General features: G+C 33.8%; 1 protein-coding gene across 2 annotated transcripts in view; it reads left to right on the top strand.

Annotated features, from left to right (window-relative positions):
• The window catches only part of EPHA6 (EPH receptor A6), an 836,036-nt gene that overhangs the window by 616,753 nt on the left and 199,102 nt on the right, over positions 1 to 20,181 (top strand). For both annotated transcript variants that reach the window (XM_045557615.1, XM_045557625.1), the window contains one exon: positions 15,748 to 15,933. In XM_045557615.1, coding sequence (XP_045413571.1) covers positions 15,748 to 15,933 — 186 coding nt within the window. The remainder of the gene's footprint in view (positions 1 to 15,747; positions 15,934 to 20,181) is intronic.

Here is a 20,181-nt window from a genome sequence, read left to right as displayed (position 1 = left end):
TGTACAGAAATCAGTAGCATCCCTATACACCAACAGCAGTCAAACTGAGAATCAAATCAAATATTCAATATCTTTCATGAAAGCTACAAAGAAAATAAAATACTTAGGAATATATTTAACCAAGGAGGTGAAAGGTCTCTACAGAGAACTATGAATCATTGAGGAAGGAATTTGCAGAGGCTGTAAACAAATGGTAAAACATATCATGTTCATGGATCAGCAGAATCAACATTGTTAAAATGTCCATACTATCCAAAGTGATTTCCAGATTCAATGCAATCCATATGAAAATACCAATGTCATTTTTCATGGATCTAGAAAAAATAATTCTATGCTTTGTTTGGAACCAGAAAAGAGCCCAGATAACCAAAGCAACCTTAAGCAAAGGGAACAAATCTGGAGGTATCACTTTACCAGACTTTAAGCTACACTACAAGGATATAGTAACCAAAACAGCATGGTACTGGCATAAAAATAGAAACATAAACCAATGAAACAGAAAAGAGAACCCAGATATAAAACCATCCACATATTGCCATCTGATCTTTGACAAAGTGTACAGCAATATAGCAATATACACTGGGGAAAAGAACTCCTATTTAATAAACGGTGCTGGGAAAATCTTTCTTTTTTGTTTTCTGGAGATGAAGTGTTACTGTTGCCCATGCTGGAATGTAATGGCATAATCATGGCTCACTGTAGCCTCCAACTCCTGAGTTCAAGTGATCCTCTCATCTCAGCCTCCCTAGTAGCTGGGACTACAGATGCTCACCATTATGCCCCAGCTCTGCTGATTTTTTTTTTTTTTTTTACTTTTTAAGAGACAGGTTATCACTATGTTTCCCAGGCTAGTCTCAAACTCCTAACCTCAGATCTTTATCGATAGATGAAATACCTTGTAACACACCACTGCTGTTTCTGCTAATTTCCTTGCTTATTGTTTGATTATTTAATTATTCTTGCTTGTCTCTTTAGTATTGAAGATGCTTCTCACATATCTGGCAATCCTTGGCTTTCTGGTCATATTTATACATGAGGCTCTGATTGGAGGGTCTGTGTGAGAATACAGGCATGTCTACTGTGGGTCTCACTTTGGGTGGTAAGGGAACTGTTTTATTAGAGATCTCCAATGCCAGTATGTGTTTTTTTCTTTTGCATGGCCATATTCATTTGTTTTTTTCCTAAAAAAAAGACTCTTTTGATATTCTGTGGAAATTAGTGGTCAACTCTTCCTTGTAAAACTTTCAAACTACACCCTTGCCCTGTTTGGGGCCCATGTTTCTCTCCTGCCCTTTGCCATAAAAGGTGCACCTAAACCAAGAGTCTGTCTACGTTTCCTACATGTGAGTTGCTCTCTTGTCAACAAAATCAACCTCTTGTGTTCCTTTTTATGCCCTGCTACCCCCATCAATACTCCACTGTCACTTTAATTACTACAAAAGTTTGCTGGACTCTCATCCAGTAGAGTCCTGTCTCTGTCTTCTTTGTCCTTGAGGGTTTACACTTAGTGTTTTCCTTTTCTATTGTTAGAGGGGCCTCAGAGAAGGAAAGGAGATAAAAACATTTGCTTTGCCATCTTAACCAGAAATCAGGCTGGCTATGTTTTCATTGGTCTACAAAATGAGATAAATACTGGAGATCCCTCAAAAATAAGTATATTCTTCTAATATATACTGATTTCTTCACTTTTCCCTTCTTTTTTAGCCTTAAGACCATTCCATGTCATTTTTTTTACAACATGAAACAAGATTACTATAATGCATTTTCTGAGATAAACTTTAATATTTAACATTAAAAATAGATTAGTACTCCATGTTATTCAAAATACTTTGTTTAAAGAACATGTTATGCTTACTTTTAATTAAATTAAACATAAAAGCAAGTGATGGATAGAGAAATAGACTGATCTGTTTTTATCTAAAGAACAGCTAGTGTGTGGATCTACCAGTTTTATGATATCTCAAATAAAATTTTCTTTGTGTATGCAGACTAAATACGATATATTTTACTTTTCAGTTGTGGATTTTTTACTGAGTGTTGTTCTTTCCAAATCAAAAAGAAACATAACATCCATGACACATGACAGGCAGCTTTCATTTATTCCACTAACATGAACATGAACACCATCAGATTTTCCTTTATTTGTGGTTTTCTGTGCAGTGAAATCCAAAGCAATTGCCCAGCCTTCTATTATTTACAAAAGAAAAAAAGAAAAAGAAACATCAACAAGAACAAATATTTAGTATCTTTCTCTGCTCTCCTTGCAGCCCTATATGCCTGCCACAAAAAGCTTTTAAAAGTTTCTGAAAAATCTATAGTTTATTAATGTCAATTTCAAAGACTTATATTTATTTACATTATTACAAATGCATTTCCCTTTACTTCTGTCTTCCATTGACCTACTTTTTAAATTCTATACTTTTTCCTTTAACTCTTGACTGACAGAATACAATGTATTTAAGCTTAACAAGTACTTGAAATTTGTAATAATTTTACAACTGTCATTCATTTCTTGAGCTAAACAGGACTAGATGTTATTTTTGTGTTTTACCGGATACTCTTGCAGAGCTCAAGTAGAATAGCAGACTTGATGCCATTATATTCCCTTTCAGACATGATAAGTGGTGCTGTCTAATTTTTGGTGGCTGCTGCTATCCATGTCTTTGAGGATGCAGAAAATATATTGACTTTGAAGTTGTAAGTACCATCCCAAATGTATGCATTTTTAAAAAATCTAAGGATCTGCTTCAGAAGCATGTTCCTAGAATGCCAGACTGATGAAATTATAATTTTCTAGTTCCATATTTCATGTACTATTTCATATCCTTGAAAACTGTAGTATTATCATACTGATAAGAGCAGTAATTCACCTCAACCATGAGAGTGGTAGTAGACATCATGAAGAAGAGTGTGTTTGTCTCCTATTGAGGTTCCAAAATGATGGATATCTTCTGGACATCCTTGAATTAATTAATTCTATGACCATAAGTGGCTCATGTAAACAAACTGGAAGATTTTAGTATTTTTAATAATTAACTCACTGAGATTTTTATACATAAAACATGCCCCAAAGTTCAAAACCACTTTAAAAAATATCTGGTACTAAACAGTTGGAATGCTCTTGTACCTGGAAGCTAACATCTAATGGCAAAATTTTAGTATGTAGTGATGAATTGGAGAACTATCTGGAAGAAAGCTCTCATGTTCGTGTTCAAACATTAAGATGAGTTGCTACTTTTGTCACCATTGTCCTATATTAGAGTTTTAAAGTTTGACGGCATTAATGACTGTCCAAATTCTCACATTATGTTAGATTAAGAATAAAATTTATCTCTTTTTAGAAAATACTTGTTAGAAAATTCAAAAACTTTCATTACTTTCATTATTTATATTAGTATTTATAGATACTGTAAAATCTTCCTTATTTATTACTTTTTTCCCCACAATTATTGGAAGACTTTAATTTGATATGTACGTGAAAATTTCAGCTCTCCAGAATGCTGGGAAATGGAGTTAATCTTTTAATTACCAAGTTTTTCAATATTTTATACAATTTTTTCCCAAAATGCATTATTCATCTGTCATAAACTATTAAAACATTAGAAGATTAATTTTTCCTAACATATCAACCAAAAAATTATAATATAAAAAGTTAGAATGAAGAGACAATCTTACTTATAGGCCAAATAACTGAAATGCAATCTCATTTTGGTATATTTCCTTCTAATCTATTCCCTAAGCATAAGGATTATATTTTCTTTTCCTAAAGTGTTAATCACACTGTATAATATTTTTATGTATATATGTAAGGATCTTTTATATTCACTTACTGATATAGCATATATAGCTTTCATATTATTACATACAACTTATTTTAACAAATTCCTTTTAAAAAAATGAAATTAGTCCCAATTTTTTCTAGTATTTTTATAAGCCTGCTTTTATTATTAAATGCCATATGAGTTATAATAGAGCAACATTTTTATAATTTAAAATTTGTTAAAATTTCAATTATAGTAATTGAACAAATAAGCACTTACATTATTCTTGTTGAAGCAAAGCCAAAAAAAGTGATGAAATAATTTTTTTAATGATATAGACAACCTAACAAAAATGGCCAGCACGTGTTTCATTAATCCTAAGATACATTTTTTTTATTCATTTCTCATTCATTTTAACATCACTGAATTTGGAATGCTTCTTATAATTGACAGGATTTGTAGTTTAATTGGCAGCATTTCCTTCCCAGATGTATATGTAATATAACAATAGTTGCAACCTAGGACTTGGTAAAAAAAATATTTTTAATAAATAAAATAATGAAACATATACTTTTTAAAAATGTATGATAAATGTCTTATGAGAGACAACCTGACTGGATGAAATTTTACCTAAAATAACAAGGTTTATATTAGTGAAAATATAGTTTTAACATGCAAAAAAATTTTTTCATGTTTATTATTCTATTAGAACATCTGCCTCTTATGATACCTGAAGAATAAATAAAATCGCATTAAAATGCCTATAATTCTGAATCATGGTTTAATTTGCAAAGGTGTTAGTGGTTATGAATATTTTCTTTAGTTTAAGATAAAATGATCTAATAATATAGTTTTATTTATAAACATCTAGTATATTAAAGCTATGCAAAGTTTTTATTGCTGTTAAAGCCTTACATAGTATCATTTTTAATAGTAATGCAGAATTACTCACTGGCTTTTTTAATCAAAATAATTACCTGTGTATTTTTGGAAAGATGCTTTTTCTTCCATTTTTAAAAGCATTTTGACCACTGCAGCTGATAATCCACTAGCTTCTTAGTCATGGTTGTCTAAACACAAGCCCTCCACTGCGAATACTGATCACTTTTACTGCCTGACTGAATTCCAAAATGTCTTATTTGTGCTAATGCAGAAATTCCCACATACTGGGGTAAATGGTATTCTCTCATGGTTGCCTTCTCAAGTAACTCTTGAAAGTGTTTAGTGCACACTTTCATATAGAGAGTTAAATACTGATTCAGGTTTCTATCATAGTACATCTTTCTAATCAATCATGCAGTAGCATTAGTTACCCACAGTGTTCACTACAATAGACACTAGGTGATTAAAAACAAGACAAAATTCCTGTCCTCAAAAATTTCACAGTGTATGCTGGTGGCAATATAAATTAGTACAGCCATTAAGAACAACAATGTGCAGATTCCTCGAAAAATTAAAAATAGAACTAGCATATGACCCAACAATCCCACTACTGGGTATATATTCAAAAGAAATGAAATCAGTATGTTGAAAAGATACCTGCACTTCCGTATTTATTGTAGCACTATACACAATAGCCAAGATATGGAATCAACTGAAGTGTCCATCAAGGATGAATGACTAAAGAAAATGTGGTATACATACACAATCGAATACTATTTGGCCATAAAAAAAACCAAAATCCTGTCATTTGCAACCACATAGATGAACTAGAGGACATTATGCTAAGTGAACTAAGTAAGACAAGCACAGGACAAATGCCTCATGATCTCACTCTTATGTGGAACAGTTGATACCATAGCAGAAGAGAGTAGAATAGTGGTTTCCAGAGGCTGGGGAGAAGCAGGGGCTGGGGAGAGACGGTCAACGAGTACAAAGTTACAGTTAGACAGGAGGAATAAGTTCTGGTGCTCTATTGCACAGTAGGGTGGCTATTGTATATTTCAAAATAGCTAGAAGAAAGGATTCTGAATGTTCTCACCACAACTATATGACAAGTGTTTGAAAAAGTAGATATGCTAATTACCATGATTTGATCATTACACAATGTGTATGTGTGTGTTTATATGAGTGTATATATATATCTCAAAACATCACACTGTACCCCATAAATATATACAATTATGTGTCAATTAAAAGCTAAATAAAACAAAAAATTTTCACTGTCTACTGAGAGATATAAATGAAAAGAAAATTACAATTAATCAGAGAAATGCTATTAAGAGAAGAGCGCAAAAGGGAACATTAGAGAGTATTGAGAAATTGTGCTTAAAAGAAGGATATTGTTTAGCTTAAAATGAAAACTAATATCTGAGAATTTACTCTGTGCTAAGCCCTGTGCTAAGTGCCATTCGTGATTACCACAAATGAGTGGCTTTTAAAAAAACATGATGTATTATTTCACATTTTTGTATATTTTTTTTATTTCAGGATATTACCAGGTTACAAATGTTTAGGTCACATATATTGCCTTTGCCCCAGCCAAGTCAGAGCTTTAAGTGTGTCCATCCGCCAGACAGTGCACACTGCACCCATTAGGTGTGAACATACCCATACCCTCCTCCCCACCCACCTGCCCAACACCCAGTGACTGTTACTCCATATGTGCATATAAGTGTTGATCAATTAATATTAATTTGATTGTGAGTACACGTGGTGCTTGTTTTTCCATTCTTTTGATAGTTCACTTAGTAGAATGTGCTCCAGCTCTATTCTAGCTAGGATAATAAAAGAGGTGCTAGATCACCATTATTTTTTGTGGCTCAATATCCTCCGTGGTATACATATACCGCATTTTATTAATCCACTCATGAATTGATGGGAACTTGGGTTGATTCCATATCTTTTCAATTGTGACTTGTGCTGCTATAAACATTCTAGTGCACATGTCTTCTTTATAGAATGTCTTTTTTTCCTGTGCGTTTATGTCCAGTACTAGGATTGCTGGATCAAATGGTTGTTTTAGTTTTTTTTTTTGTTTGTTTTTGTTTTTTTTTATTTCAGCTCTTCATGGGGGTACAAAAGCTCAGGTTATATACATTGTCCATGTCCCGCCCATCCCCCTGAGTCAGAGCCTCAAGCGTGTCCTTTGGTTGTTCTAGTTTTAGCCCTTTGAGGTATCTCCATATTACTTTCCATAGAGTTTGTACTAATTTGCAGTCCCACCAGCACTGTATGAGTGTTCCTATCTCTTCCCATCCATGCCAACATGTGTTGTTTAGGTACTTTTTGATAAAAGCCATTCTCACTGGAGTTAAGTGATATCTCATTGTGGTTTTGATTTGCGTTTCCCTGATGATTAGAGATGTTGAGCATTTTTTCATATGTTTATTGGCCATTCTTCTGTCTTCTCTTGAAAAGTTTCTATTCATGTCCTTTGCACACTTTTTAATGGGGTTGTTTGATTTTTTTCTTGTTAATTTTCTTGAGTTCTATATAGATTCTAGTTATCAATCCTTTATCGGATGTATAGCATGTGAATATTTTCTCCCATTCTGTAGGTTGTCTATTTGCTCTCATGATACATTTTTTGAAGTCAGAATTCCAAAATCAGTCTCACTGGCAAAAGTCAGGGTTTTGGAGGACTGGTATCTTTTGAGGGCTTTAGGAAAGAATCTGTTTCCTCCCCTTTTCCAGCCTGTAAAGATGGCCTGCATTCCTTGGTTTATTGTCCATTCATCTTCAAAGTCAACAACATGCATCTTCAAATCTCTTACTGACTCTTACCTCTGTTTCCATCATCCCACCTCCTTCTCTGACTGTCTTTCTTGCCTCCCTCTTATAAGTACCCTGGAGATTACACTGAGCCTACCTGGATAATCCAGGATAATCTCCACATCTCAAGGTCATTAACTTAATGCATCTTTAAAGTCCTTTTAGCTAAATATGGTAACATATTCACAAATTTTGTGGATTAGAATGTGGACATTTTTGGAGATCCATTATTCAACAAACCACAACTACTAAATGAATTAAGGATAAAGAAAGAGAAGTGGGTTTTAGGAGATGCTATGGACTGAATTGTGTCCCTTCAAAATTCATATGTTGAAGTTCTAATGTCCAATTTGACTATATTTGTAGATAGGGCGTTTAAGAGGTAATTAAGATTAAATGAGATCATGGCCTTATAAGAAGAGGAAGACAGAGATCACTTCCTCTCCACACACACACATCTAGGAAAGGCCATGTGACACAGTGAGGAGGCAGCTGCCCACAAGCGAGGAAGAGAGCCTTCACCAGGAACCAAATTGGCCAGTATCTTGATCTTGAAGACTTCCAAAAACCTTCAGAACTGTGAGAAAATAAAGTCCTGTTGTTTAAACTATCCAGTCTGTGATATTTCATTTTGGCAGCCTGAGCTGACTAATATAGGAGATGATCCTTAGGAGACTTTCAGGTGATTATACAAGTACAGAATTCAAGAAAGAAGGCTGAACTACAGATGGAGATTTGGGACTTATTAGCCTAAAGGCAGCAGTTGATGGTGGTGAAAGATATTAATCTGAGATACTACATATACTAAAAAGAGAATATAGCTGAGAGCAGAACCTTACACTTCTAGTAACACTACTATCCAATTCTCCAAATGTGTCCTGTAGCGTGACTAAGGCCGGAGAACGGGCGGATGGTGGAATTGGTTCTGTTGCAGGAGGTGTGTGGCCAAAGGGTAGTGGAGCGGGTGGTAACAATAACAGAAGCTGCCAGAGGCAGTCCTAGGTGTTTTATGTACCTTTACTACCTATAACTCTACAAAACAGATAGTCACATTTTATAGATAAAGGAAACTGAGACTCAAAGACATTGTGTAATTTTCCCTGGGTCACAAAGACTATTTTGTTTGATTTGATTTCTAACAGGATCTTTCTAGTGGCAGAATGGAAAATCAATTTTGATAGCTCATCAGGCAGAGCTAGTTTTGAAATGCAAATAGTTTTTACTCTAAAGAAGAACTTTTTCAATATACCGTGAGGCAAGAAAGCAGGTGGCATGAGAGGCCATCTGGTAGAGGCTAATACACTGGATCAAAAAGGTGTTCTAAGGGTAAAGGTATCAAGGAGCTTGGAAAATCAAAAATACTATGATTAAGAGTATTCAGTAAGTCATGTCCTAGACTTTATGATTTAAGGGTAGAGAAAATGTGAATCTCCTTGAGGGCGGTGCTATATTTGGGAACATGTTTTATAGCAAAAAAGAATAAAAACTTGCCCAAAAAGAAAAAAGCGCTATCTAATGTTTAGAATATGGTGTGAAAAGAAAATTGTTAATGTGTTACTTAACTTACTAAAGAAATGTTTAACCATTGTTTGATAAGAATATTTAAAAATTCATTTTCAGGTCTTTAAGCGATCCTGTTTTCTGGCCTAGACTTTGCAGACCTAGCAATGAAGGAGTAGCATATTTAATATATCCTCTGTGGTATCAGTATAATTTTAAAAGACTCAGTGGTTACGTGGAACTTTTCTAAGACACAGATAGCTTTGCAAATATTTACGCATTTATCTATTATCTCTCAAGAAGTGAATAGGTGGTAGGTACTTAACCCACCCACAATCATACTAACTCAGGAAATGTAAAGTGACTTCATCTAATGCCATAAAAGAAATTAATGGTGAAGCCAGAAATAGAAGTCCTAACTTCTAAGATCCTGTCCTGCTGCATGTCTTAGTCCTTTCCTCCTATTAAATAAGCTTCATTTAGTATTAGAAGTCTTGCATTGTGTTGAACCTTTCTGTGACATTGAATCAGAAGCATTGAAATATCAATTCAATTGGTGTTTGAATATAAGTTTTCTTTAAAATGGTGCTCTCTTTCATATGTAGGTGTGCTGTGCATCAGGAAGAAATCAGATAGAATTAATCATAAGAATACTGGTAGTTCATCCTTGATTGACAGGCAGTGAATACAGTTAGGTAGGTGACTCTCCTGATAACATTAATAATAATGGAATTTACCTTAAGATCCCAAGAGACTAACATGTCTCTCTAGAACTGAATTAAAAATCTCATGTTATGTGTTTTTCCTCTATGCCTCATCTTTTTTAATTCCTTCTTTATATGATACTTAAAAATATTTTCCTATTACCTTTACACAATAGGAAAATGAATTCTGTGCAGTTAAGTTTTTTAAAAAAAAAAAAAGACAAAACTAAAGACAGAAATCTTGAGGCATCCTCGAACCCTACACACACACAAAAAAAACAAAAGATACTATGTAAATTTTAAAAATGTTAAAATATTAGAAAATTCCTTGACTTCTACCTCTACTCTAAAATATCCCAACTTTAGGTCTAGAGTAGTTTTTTCCCCTCATTCAATTATTTCATTCATACAACAAATATTAAAGAAGTGTTTATTGTGTACCAAGCACGCAATGGATACAAAAGAAAATAGAGATAATCAAGGCCCATGCCTTCATGACTTAGAATAGTGTTGACAGGGTGAGATCAGGGGAAGTGTTTGAAATGAGAAGACAGCTAAGAAATCAGTAAGCATGTTAAAAATGGATTTTAATGATCATTTCAAATAGTCAAAAGTGCTATGCAGTAAGTATGGTAATACTCTCAAGCCAGAGTCCAGCATGAACGCACTATAGTTTAACAAGTTGAGTTTATTGCAGGAGAAAACACACCGTGGCAAACTATAGTGTGTGTCGATAGGGGGATGTTAGAAAGAACTAATTATAGGATTGGGGCTTTGGGTGAGTTATGTGAGAGATGGTCTAAGGAAGCAGGGATATGTTCTAGATTGGATGCTACTAGAGAGCAAAGGCAATTTTAGTACTAGGTGTCCTTTTTTTAAATTTTATTTTATTTTTTTTAATTTTATTTTTAATTGACAAATAATTATTATATATATGTATGGAGTACAATGTGATATTTTGTTATATATTTACGTTGTAGAATGATTAAGTCAAGCTAATTTAAAAATCCATCACCTCACATACTTATCTTGTTTTTGTGGTGAAAATATTTAAAATCAGAGTATTTAAGCAACTTTGATATATGCAATGCCTTATTATTTATTACAGTCACCATTCTATGCAATAGATAACTAAAGCTTATTCCTCCTGTCTAATTGAAACTTTGTACTCTTTCATCAATATCTTCCCTTTCCCTATCCACTACCCTTCCCTAGCATCTGGTAACCACCATTCTTCTCTCTACTTCTATTAGTTTAACTATTTAGATTCCATATAAGAAATCATACGGTGTTTGTCTTTCTGTCCCTGGCTCATTTCATTTGCATAATGTCCTCCAGTTCCATCATGTTGCACAAATGACAGATTCTCCTTCTTTTTTAAGGAGGAATAGTATTCCATTGTGTATATATACACCACACTTTCTTCATCCAATAATGTGCACCTATGTTGCTTCATCACCTTAGCTACTGTGAATAATGGTGCAATGAACTTAGGAGTGCAGATATCTCTTCAGCATACTGATTTCAGTTCGTTTGTATATATACCCAGAAGTGAGAGTGATGGATCATATAGTAATTCTATTTTTACTTTTCTGAAAAACCTTCATATAGTTTTCCTTAATAGCTGTATTAATTTACATTCCCACCAACAATGCACAAGATTTCGCTTTTCTCCACACTCTTGCTAACACTTGTTATCTTTCATCTTTTTGATAGTAGCCATTCTATCAGGTGTGAGGTGATATCTCTATGTGGTTTTAATTTGCATTTTCCTGATAATAGTGATGATGAGCATTTTTTCATATATCCATTTGCCATTTGTATGTCTTCTTTTGAGGAAAGTCTATTCAGATTCTTTGCCCATTTTTAAACTGTGTTGTTTACCTTGCTATTGAGTTGTTTCAGTTCCTTATATATTTTGGATACCAGTTCCTTATCAGATGTATGGTTTACAAATATTTTCTCCCAGTCTATGGGTTGTCTCTTCACTCTGTTGTTTTCTTTTTTGTGCAGAACCTTTTTAATTTGATGCAATCCCATGTATTTATTTTTGCTTTTGTTGCCTATGCTTTTGGGGTCATATGCAAAAAATCTTTGCTCAGAGGCATGTCAGGGAGCATTTCCCCTAGTAGTATATTAATGGATCTAAGCTATAGGGAGGGGAGACTAGAATGAGAATAAAGCTATAATTGTTCTAAAAAAAAGTAGCACTCATTTTAGCTAAGAGACAGGGGATGTTTGGTATTCTTGAGTGGCACAATGACCCTGCCATTGTCTGGACTTAGACAAAAATTATGAAGTGTCTCTACTCTGTCTCATTTTATCATGACCTCAAAGTAGCCTTGTCTGAGGTTGGTATTATATCCAATAGGGGAATAAAATAACCTAGCTCTGAGAGCCAGGCCAGCTTCCAAATATCAGAGGCTGCTATTTTTTTTTTTTTCTTTTACAGTTAAAAGGACCTGTTGATGGTGGGTGGCTAAATTAGATAGGTTAGTCAAGGAAACCTTCAGTTTCCTGAAGGTGGGACATCAAATCTCAGCCTTCACTGCTAATAAGGTGCCATCAACATAGAGAAGGACTGAGGAGGGTGAAGACAGGGGAAGAAGACAGACAACTTGAGGGAATCATTCTTGTCAGAGGGAAACAGCAAGTATGAGCAAAGAAACATTTCACCACACCTGAAAGATATGATAAAAGATCATCAGGAGTGTGGCTCTTTGCTTCAGTGACTCTCGAAGGATTGGAGGTGGGGGACTACAAGAATCTCAGAATGTGGGGAGTGAAATTTTAGAAAGCTGCCAAGTGATCCTGATATAAGGGTCCTCTAAAACAAACTATCCTTCACTGACTCTCCCCTCCCCTCTCCTCCCAGTTTTAGTTAAACTATATGGGCCTTATGTGGAAAATCCAATACTAATTGATATTTTAATATTACTCAGTATATTATACAACAAAATTGCTTGTCCAGAAATGTTTTACCAACATCCAGGGAGATAAATAGGGTTGTTAGCTAGTGAATGGGCTATCCGTGGCAGAAGATCGATTACCCTAAATATGATTTTCTTTGCTCTCTTGAAACTAGACTAGACTGTAGTGATTTTTCCAGACTATCTAACATATATCATATTTGAGCAAAGTCTCCATTTTCATTCAGTAGTGAAGGATTTCTAGGATATGGTTTTATTCTTCCATCCACCTGTCCATATCCAGTTCATGTGTTTGAACTCCATGCACTTGTTGGTTTGAAGACACCATTGCTACCAATTGAGAATTTAGCACACTCACACAAGAAAATATTAATGATGATAAACAGTTCAGACAGGAGAGAATAGTGTTACAAGCATGGACTCTGGAGCCATACAACCTCGGTTCAAATGACAGACAGCTCTTTTACTTTCTAGTTGTGTCACCATAGATAAGTTACTTAGATCACGTACCTCAGTGTCCTTGTCTGTAAAATCAGGTAATTACCAGTACCTATCTCAAAGATTTGTTGTGAAGAATAAAACATATATTAAGTTCTTAGACCTGGCGCATGATAAGCACTATCTATGTAAGTCCAAGCTTTCCATTAATTATCACAACCATGTTTTGGAAAAGAAGTTAATATCATATCCCTATAGCCAAGGAGTTAATTATATATTAATACTAATCAGTATAACACTGACGCATATATATAAATGTTCACAGATCTCACTGAGGGATCATTTCTCTTACTTATGGTTATATACGGGGCCTCCACTCTTGCTACCAGGGCAATCACATAATGAATCAGTCTCAAGCAATATCCAAAATTGTTTATTAATTCAAAATATTTCCTCCTGTCTGCCTGATATGTATGATACACCTATGCCTACTGTGGATAAGAGTTTTAATACATTGTGTGATTGAGCTTTTTGGACTTTGCCTAAAGAATGTACTAGGAGTCTCAGATCTTTAATTGAGGCAACCATATTTAGTGCCACTGAAATAAGTGTGATAACAGCTTGATCATGCAAAGCTTGACATGAAGGAAATACCTGCCTGGTGTTAATAAGATACATGAATTTCAGACAACAGAAAACCAAAGAAAATTACCATGATGTCTGTCTTGATAAAAAAACAACAGAGTTCTCATTCATTTCATTATATTCAAAAGTTTATTTGAATTCCTATGAAATGTGAACAGAAAAATCACATGGATTATGGGTGCATTGCAGGTGAGAGGTTTTTAAATATTGCTGAACTTTTATAAATACTAGCAGACGTATTAAGACAAAATAAAAGAAAAAAGAAGAAAAATGATTTATTCTGGATATTCATTAGAACAAGTTAGAATGATCTGAGAATAAATTTCAAGTATTTTAATAGACCTGGATATATCGGACATTAATTTAAACACATATACACACCTTTTCTCTCAAGGTTTGGGTCTCAGTAGAAAAATATTGAAAGTTTCTATCAATTGGTATATTTTATATACTAGAGAAAATCTTGAAAAAATCAAAAGTATTACAAGAAGAACTGAAAATAGATAGAAATGAGAATATCTATCCTCCAAGAAATTGACAGTATCATTAAGTATAAAGGATTATTTTTGTCTTTGATGGATGACAAATTTATGCAAAATTTGTAAAACCCCAGTATCATATGCACTGAATTTCCTAGGAACCACAGTCTAGTCAGCGGTTTCTGTTTGCTTGTTTCTTTGCTTAACAAATAGACAACAAACCCTCTTGTTAGACTGCTTTCTGTGTCTAATGTACATGTGTACACATAATTTTTAGAAAGCAAAGTTTTGCCTTATTTCCTTCCTCGTTATTTTTTTAACCTTAAAAAATCTTAGTATCTACACCAAAAGGTAGTTAATATGCATGTATAGTCAGCATTTAGTTGACTGTGATAAGTTGTTCAAATAAAACATGGATAATTAAAATCTATTGCACTTCAGAAATTTAATATGATCTTCTACACTTAAACTTATATTACATACAATTGACAGAGCTGCTAACAGACCAATTGAAGATATTTTAATTTTTATTTCTTTTATCCTTCTAAACATTTAGATAACTTAAAGTACTTTATGAATAGTACTTTAAGTTTATAAGCACTTTCACATATATTGTCACTCTTGATTTTCCCAGTATCCTTACAGGAAAAGGATGTTATAGGATTATTAAAGGTTTTATTATTCTCACTTTATAGATCATTAAATTGGGGATAAAACATCAAATATGCTCCTACATAAATGCAGGTAATCAGCCCTAGAAAAATTGAGTCTGGAATTTCAAGTTTTGTTGAATTTATTGCATTGCACAGAGAAAGACTATGACTTCTACTCCACAATAATCCCTCCTATCTCCTTTCTTCCTTGTGCTTCATTTATGTTTATCTAAATTCCCCTACTAGATAATAAGCTCCTGAGACCAGAGACCAAGTTTTATACTTCTTTGAAACTCACAACGCTCTAGCACTGGAGATGTATATTGTAAATGCTTGATTAATATTTGGTTATTATTTAATCAACTTAATAGAGACATCCATGTGGCTTGTAATTTAGCTTGTGTAATCACTTGTTATAGTTGAGTTTGGTGTGGATTTTTCAATATGTTCATACACCAATTGACCCTAACATTGATTTCTAATTATCAATAAAACCCAGGCATATGACCTACAGGATCAAATTAACTACACATGCATAATCGATTCCCTGAATAGATCAAGCATTTGGCCCATATATCAGAATTGAGAACAGGAATAGGAAACACTACACGGTGATTGCTTTTCTATGGAATTACATTAGCATTACTTATTCTGCTAGTCATGATTTCTCAGCAGATCAGAAATATCCATTAATGGTAATGCCTGTGATACAGTGTATGAAAATGCATTCCATTATTATATATGCTATAGTCAAGCATATTATCTTTACAAACTTAATTTTTAAGAAAGAAATTTTATAGGAAAATAACACACATGAGGGTCCTTTTGTTAAACAAAAAAGGATGTCACTGTATGGCAATTTGACTCTTCTTAAATATAAATATTCCGTTTAAACAAATAATTGCTTTTGTTTATATTTTAAGGTGAATTTGGAGAAGTCTGCAGTGGGCGTTTGAAGACACCAGGGAAAAGAGAGATCCCAGTTGCCATTAAAACTTTGAAAGGCGGCCACATGGATCGACAAAGAAGAGATTTTCTAAGAGAAGCTAGTATCATGGGTCAGTTTGACCACCCAAATATCATTCGCCTAGAAGGTGTTGTCACAAAAAGTGAGTTACTGATTTTCTTTATTACCTCTTTCAGATATCTATCTCAGTTCCTTTAAGAAAAAGAAAAGACTTAATAATAATATCACAGTCATTAAGGGAATAACTTAGTGTGGATATCGTCTTCTGATATCACCCCTCAGAGTCTTGTCCCTTGGTTTTGACATTATCAGAGTTTGCATTGGTCACCAGACAGCTTTGAAATGATATTACCTGTAAATCATTGTTAATTTACTTTGATGAATCAAGAGTAAAGTGTTACATATATTTTTCTAAACATAAATACTAACAGAGGAAAACAATCTCAATATTTTGGGTTATTAAGGTAAAATACTTCTACTTTAGAAATAAATTTCTTATACAAATAGAATGCTTTATCTGGAGTAAAACTTTTAAACAGAAAGTTCTATATGAATCCCATCTACATAAATGGCAATAGAAATTATTATAATTTATATAAAACGAAGGAAAAGATTATAATTTCTGAAGAAAAAACTCTGCTTTCACAGAAATAATGGGATAAAGGTTATTCCTTTAAAAGGAAATTTCTAAAAAATCCAGAATTCGTCATAAACTCTAAGAAATGATTGCTACATATTCACTTTTATTTGTATAATGATGGGGCATAAAATGTAACAGTATTTCTCCTTATTTTGTTCACTAATGAATTACGACATAAAACCCAATAGAGAATAGCATTAAAAATTTCATAAAAATAACTTAAATCTTTGAGAGAGGCTTTTTTTCTTTCATAAAACTAAAATTTATTTCAAAACTATATAAAATTGAAATTTTATGTCTTATTTGGAAGCAGGAAAGTGTAAAAACTTACTAAAAACATGTAATTGACTCTGTGTCAGAAACTCCTAAGTCCTCAAAAGGCACTGACTGGCCAACATGCTGCCCAAGGGGAACAGAAGATTATTGACAACATGATAGTTTGGAGGACAGAAAAGAGGGCTTCTGATAACAAGTGTTGTGGTGAACTGTTCCTTTAGTGGCCTTAATGGGCCCTTTCAGTATTCATGCCCTTGCATAATTCTCTCCCACACTGACTCTGGTCCTTCCCATGTGACTAACCTTGGTCAATGGGACATTAGCAAGAGTGATGCATGTGATGGCATCTTACATGTTTGCGCAGTGGAGCTTGTTCTCTTGCAACATTTCTTTCTGGAAACCAGCCTCTATGCTGAGTGAAGGCAATTCACATGATGAGGCTACATGCAGTACCGCAAAGAAGAGAATTGAGGTGCTCCAGTCAACAGCCCCCTCTGAGTTCCCAGAAGACAGTCAACGTTCAGTGCCAGTCTTGTGAGTGTGAACCCTCTCAGACGTTACAACCTCACACCCAACTCTACCACCACACCATCATATAGCTGCAGCTGTGGTTGACATTTTATGGAGCAAAGGAACCACCCACCTCAGTCCTATCAACACAAAAATCATAAGATATAATGAAATGTTTGCTGTTTTAAGTTTTGGATGGTTTTTTAGAGAGCAATAGATGACCAATAGCTGAACCTCAGTTAGAATTCTGCTCCTACAACTTAAGACTTATTATGCAGCTATGGTTAAATTAATCAACATCTCTATACTTATTTATACATCTGTATAATGGGACCAAAATAACCCTTACAGGAATACTGTAAGAATTAAATTTGTAAATGTATAATGCATTTAGCATCCTTTGTATCTCATAGTAAGCCAGGTTAAATGGTATTGATCATTGGAACTATGTGTGCCAAGCACTTTACACATATATGTTACCACTTCATCCTCACAGCAACTCTTATGAATGTCATTATTCACATTTTAAAGATGAAAACTGAGGCCCAGACAGGCTAATTAACCCACATTAAGAGCCTCTAACCCAGAGTATGTGGCATGAATGGTGTTCAGAGTGAAGTCTGTCCCACTCTAAAACTCATGTTGTTTTTTCTTTTTGTGGGTTTTTTTTTTTTTTTGCTTTTGCTATGACAGTCAATGAAAGTTTTACACATTAATTATCTCATCTGAATTAAATAACATGAAATAAAAACCTGAATTAAATAATATAATACTACTTTTCAAAATAGGAAAAAATATTTGACTAGAGTAAAATAAATTATCCCTAAAATGTCAAATTTGGAAAGAGCCATCTATGCTACAGTACCTAGTAAAGATTACAATCCAAAAGAGAGAAGAAATAGCATATTATTAATATTTATTTCTTTTATATTTTCTCACTTCCTTGTCATAGATTTAAAATGAACATTTCAAGTTATTTCTGTTTTCTATCTCTCTGGTAGGCAAAAGATAATTTGAAAGTTAAGTTAGCAGAGCATTTTAAATAACAATTTAAGTATGATGTTGAGGTCCTTTGATATGTGTTTATGCACAAAATATCTGGAAAAAAGTGTCCAAAAATACATTCAAAGGTTGAAAGGTATCAGATCTCTATTTTCTTCCTTCAATAAATCAAATTATGTGTCTTTTTATATAGTCCTATGTGTTTTATTCACATATTATCTCTCAGATATATATACATACACATACATTAAAGTATATGAAAGGGAAAAATATATAGCCCTATGAAACAGTAGAAATCATTTACCCTAAATCAACTGAATAGGTTTAATATGATATTCTGTGGCACTTGTCTGCCAGTTTGAAATAGTTCATTTCACATAAGCATCCAAACAACCAACACAGTGATTGCTTTATAACTTTAACAATCTCATCTAAAAATGACATTAGTGACCTATACTTAGCTAAATTTTTATGATCTACAAGTCAAAGTCCTTGTTCCATATCTTAAAAAAAAAAAAAGAAAGAAAGAGACACTTGTGTGAAGAAGCTATGCTGCTGTAGCATCTAAGGGAATATAGTGGCACCATTTCTTCCCTAACAGACTTTGTATCCAAGAAGAGCACTGAGTTCACTCCTCTGTATTCACGAGCATCTTATCAGGAGATAATACTTGCTGTGCAGATCAATGACAGCTGATCCTTCCACTCCAGCCCCACTGCCAACATGAGGTTATCATCAGTTTGTCATTATATGCACTGGCCTTTCCCTCTTTCAATCAGAAAAGTTGTGTCTTACTTAAAAAGGAGGGGAGAGGAGGGAAGAAATGAAAAACCAAGTCTAAAGGCACAAAGTCGCATTGCTGCTCTAGTTGGAGTTGTAAACAGAGAACAAATTGAATTTAGGTAATCCCAATCTATGAGAGTAAAAAGGCATCCACAGCAGGCTTTTGTCCAGCCAGCTTCTTTGGGATCCTTCATGGGTTTTGAGGTCTACAAAGTCTGCACTTAGGTTACTTAGAGCCAGATTTACTATCATGTGGCTTTGTCTTTACTACAGGTATGTGGAACTGTAACCAAATATATTGCTCTTTAAAAAGTAACTTTCTCTTGTTAATTACAAAATAAATTCTATAAACAAAACCCATATATATAAATGTTAATTTTATTGCAGAAGTTTGGAAATTATAAATAGAGCATTTAATTTAAGTTTGAGTCTGTATTGGACAAATAATCACTATGCTTTTCAAATAATTTGAAATTCACTTTTATTTGCCTCTTTATTTTGATGGTTTGATTTTTTTTTTAAAGTAAAATGACTAAACTTGTGAAATGGTAGCATGGAAATTATCTGAGGTGTCTTGTATGATTGTACTTTAGCCAGGGTGGACATAAATTATAAAACTAAAGATGAAAGTGCAAGGAAGTATAAGTTCATGCTGCCTGTTCCTAAGAGAACTTTCATTCTTCATAACTATGTAACGTTACAATGCCACTGCGTCATAAGGGGTTTAAATTCTGTGGGGGAGGACATCAGAATTATTAACGTTCTTTTTCATCTAAGATCCTTATTCTCTAAGTTCTTGGTCCTATTGAAACATTTCAGTACACAAAAATACTGCAATGTTAATACCCAAGAGAAAAGCCATTATCATGTGTATGCTGGTCATCATGATCAGTGTGGTTCAATTTTTTAAAATAAACTATCATGCCCTTCAAAGAAAAAAAAGAAAATAAAATTCCATTTCTGTTATATGAAAATTGAGAAAGGATACATTCAGTGTGCTATTGAGTGGCAAACAGCATTTTAGCATTAACTTGTAAGAGCGTGGCCCATATAAGGGCAATGTGGTGCCGCCAAGGTGGGTGGTGGAGAGGAAGAAAGGGATAATCCCCGCAAAGATAAGTGGACACGTTTATACTGTTACCATCTTGATTCAATTGCTATGGGATTGTTAGGAGAAGG

The sequence above is a fragment of the Lemur catta genome, chromosome 1 (assembly GCF_020740605.2).
Source record: "Lemur catta isolate mLemCat1 chromosome 1, mLemCat1.pri, whole genome shotgun sequence".
Lineage (NCBI taxonomy): Eukaryota > Metazoa > Chordata > Mammalia > Primates > Lemuridae > Lemur > Lemur catta.
The sequence above is the reverse complement of the archived record's forward strand: the minus strand, read 5'-3'. Positions and strand labels throughout refer to the sequence as shown.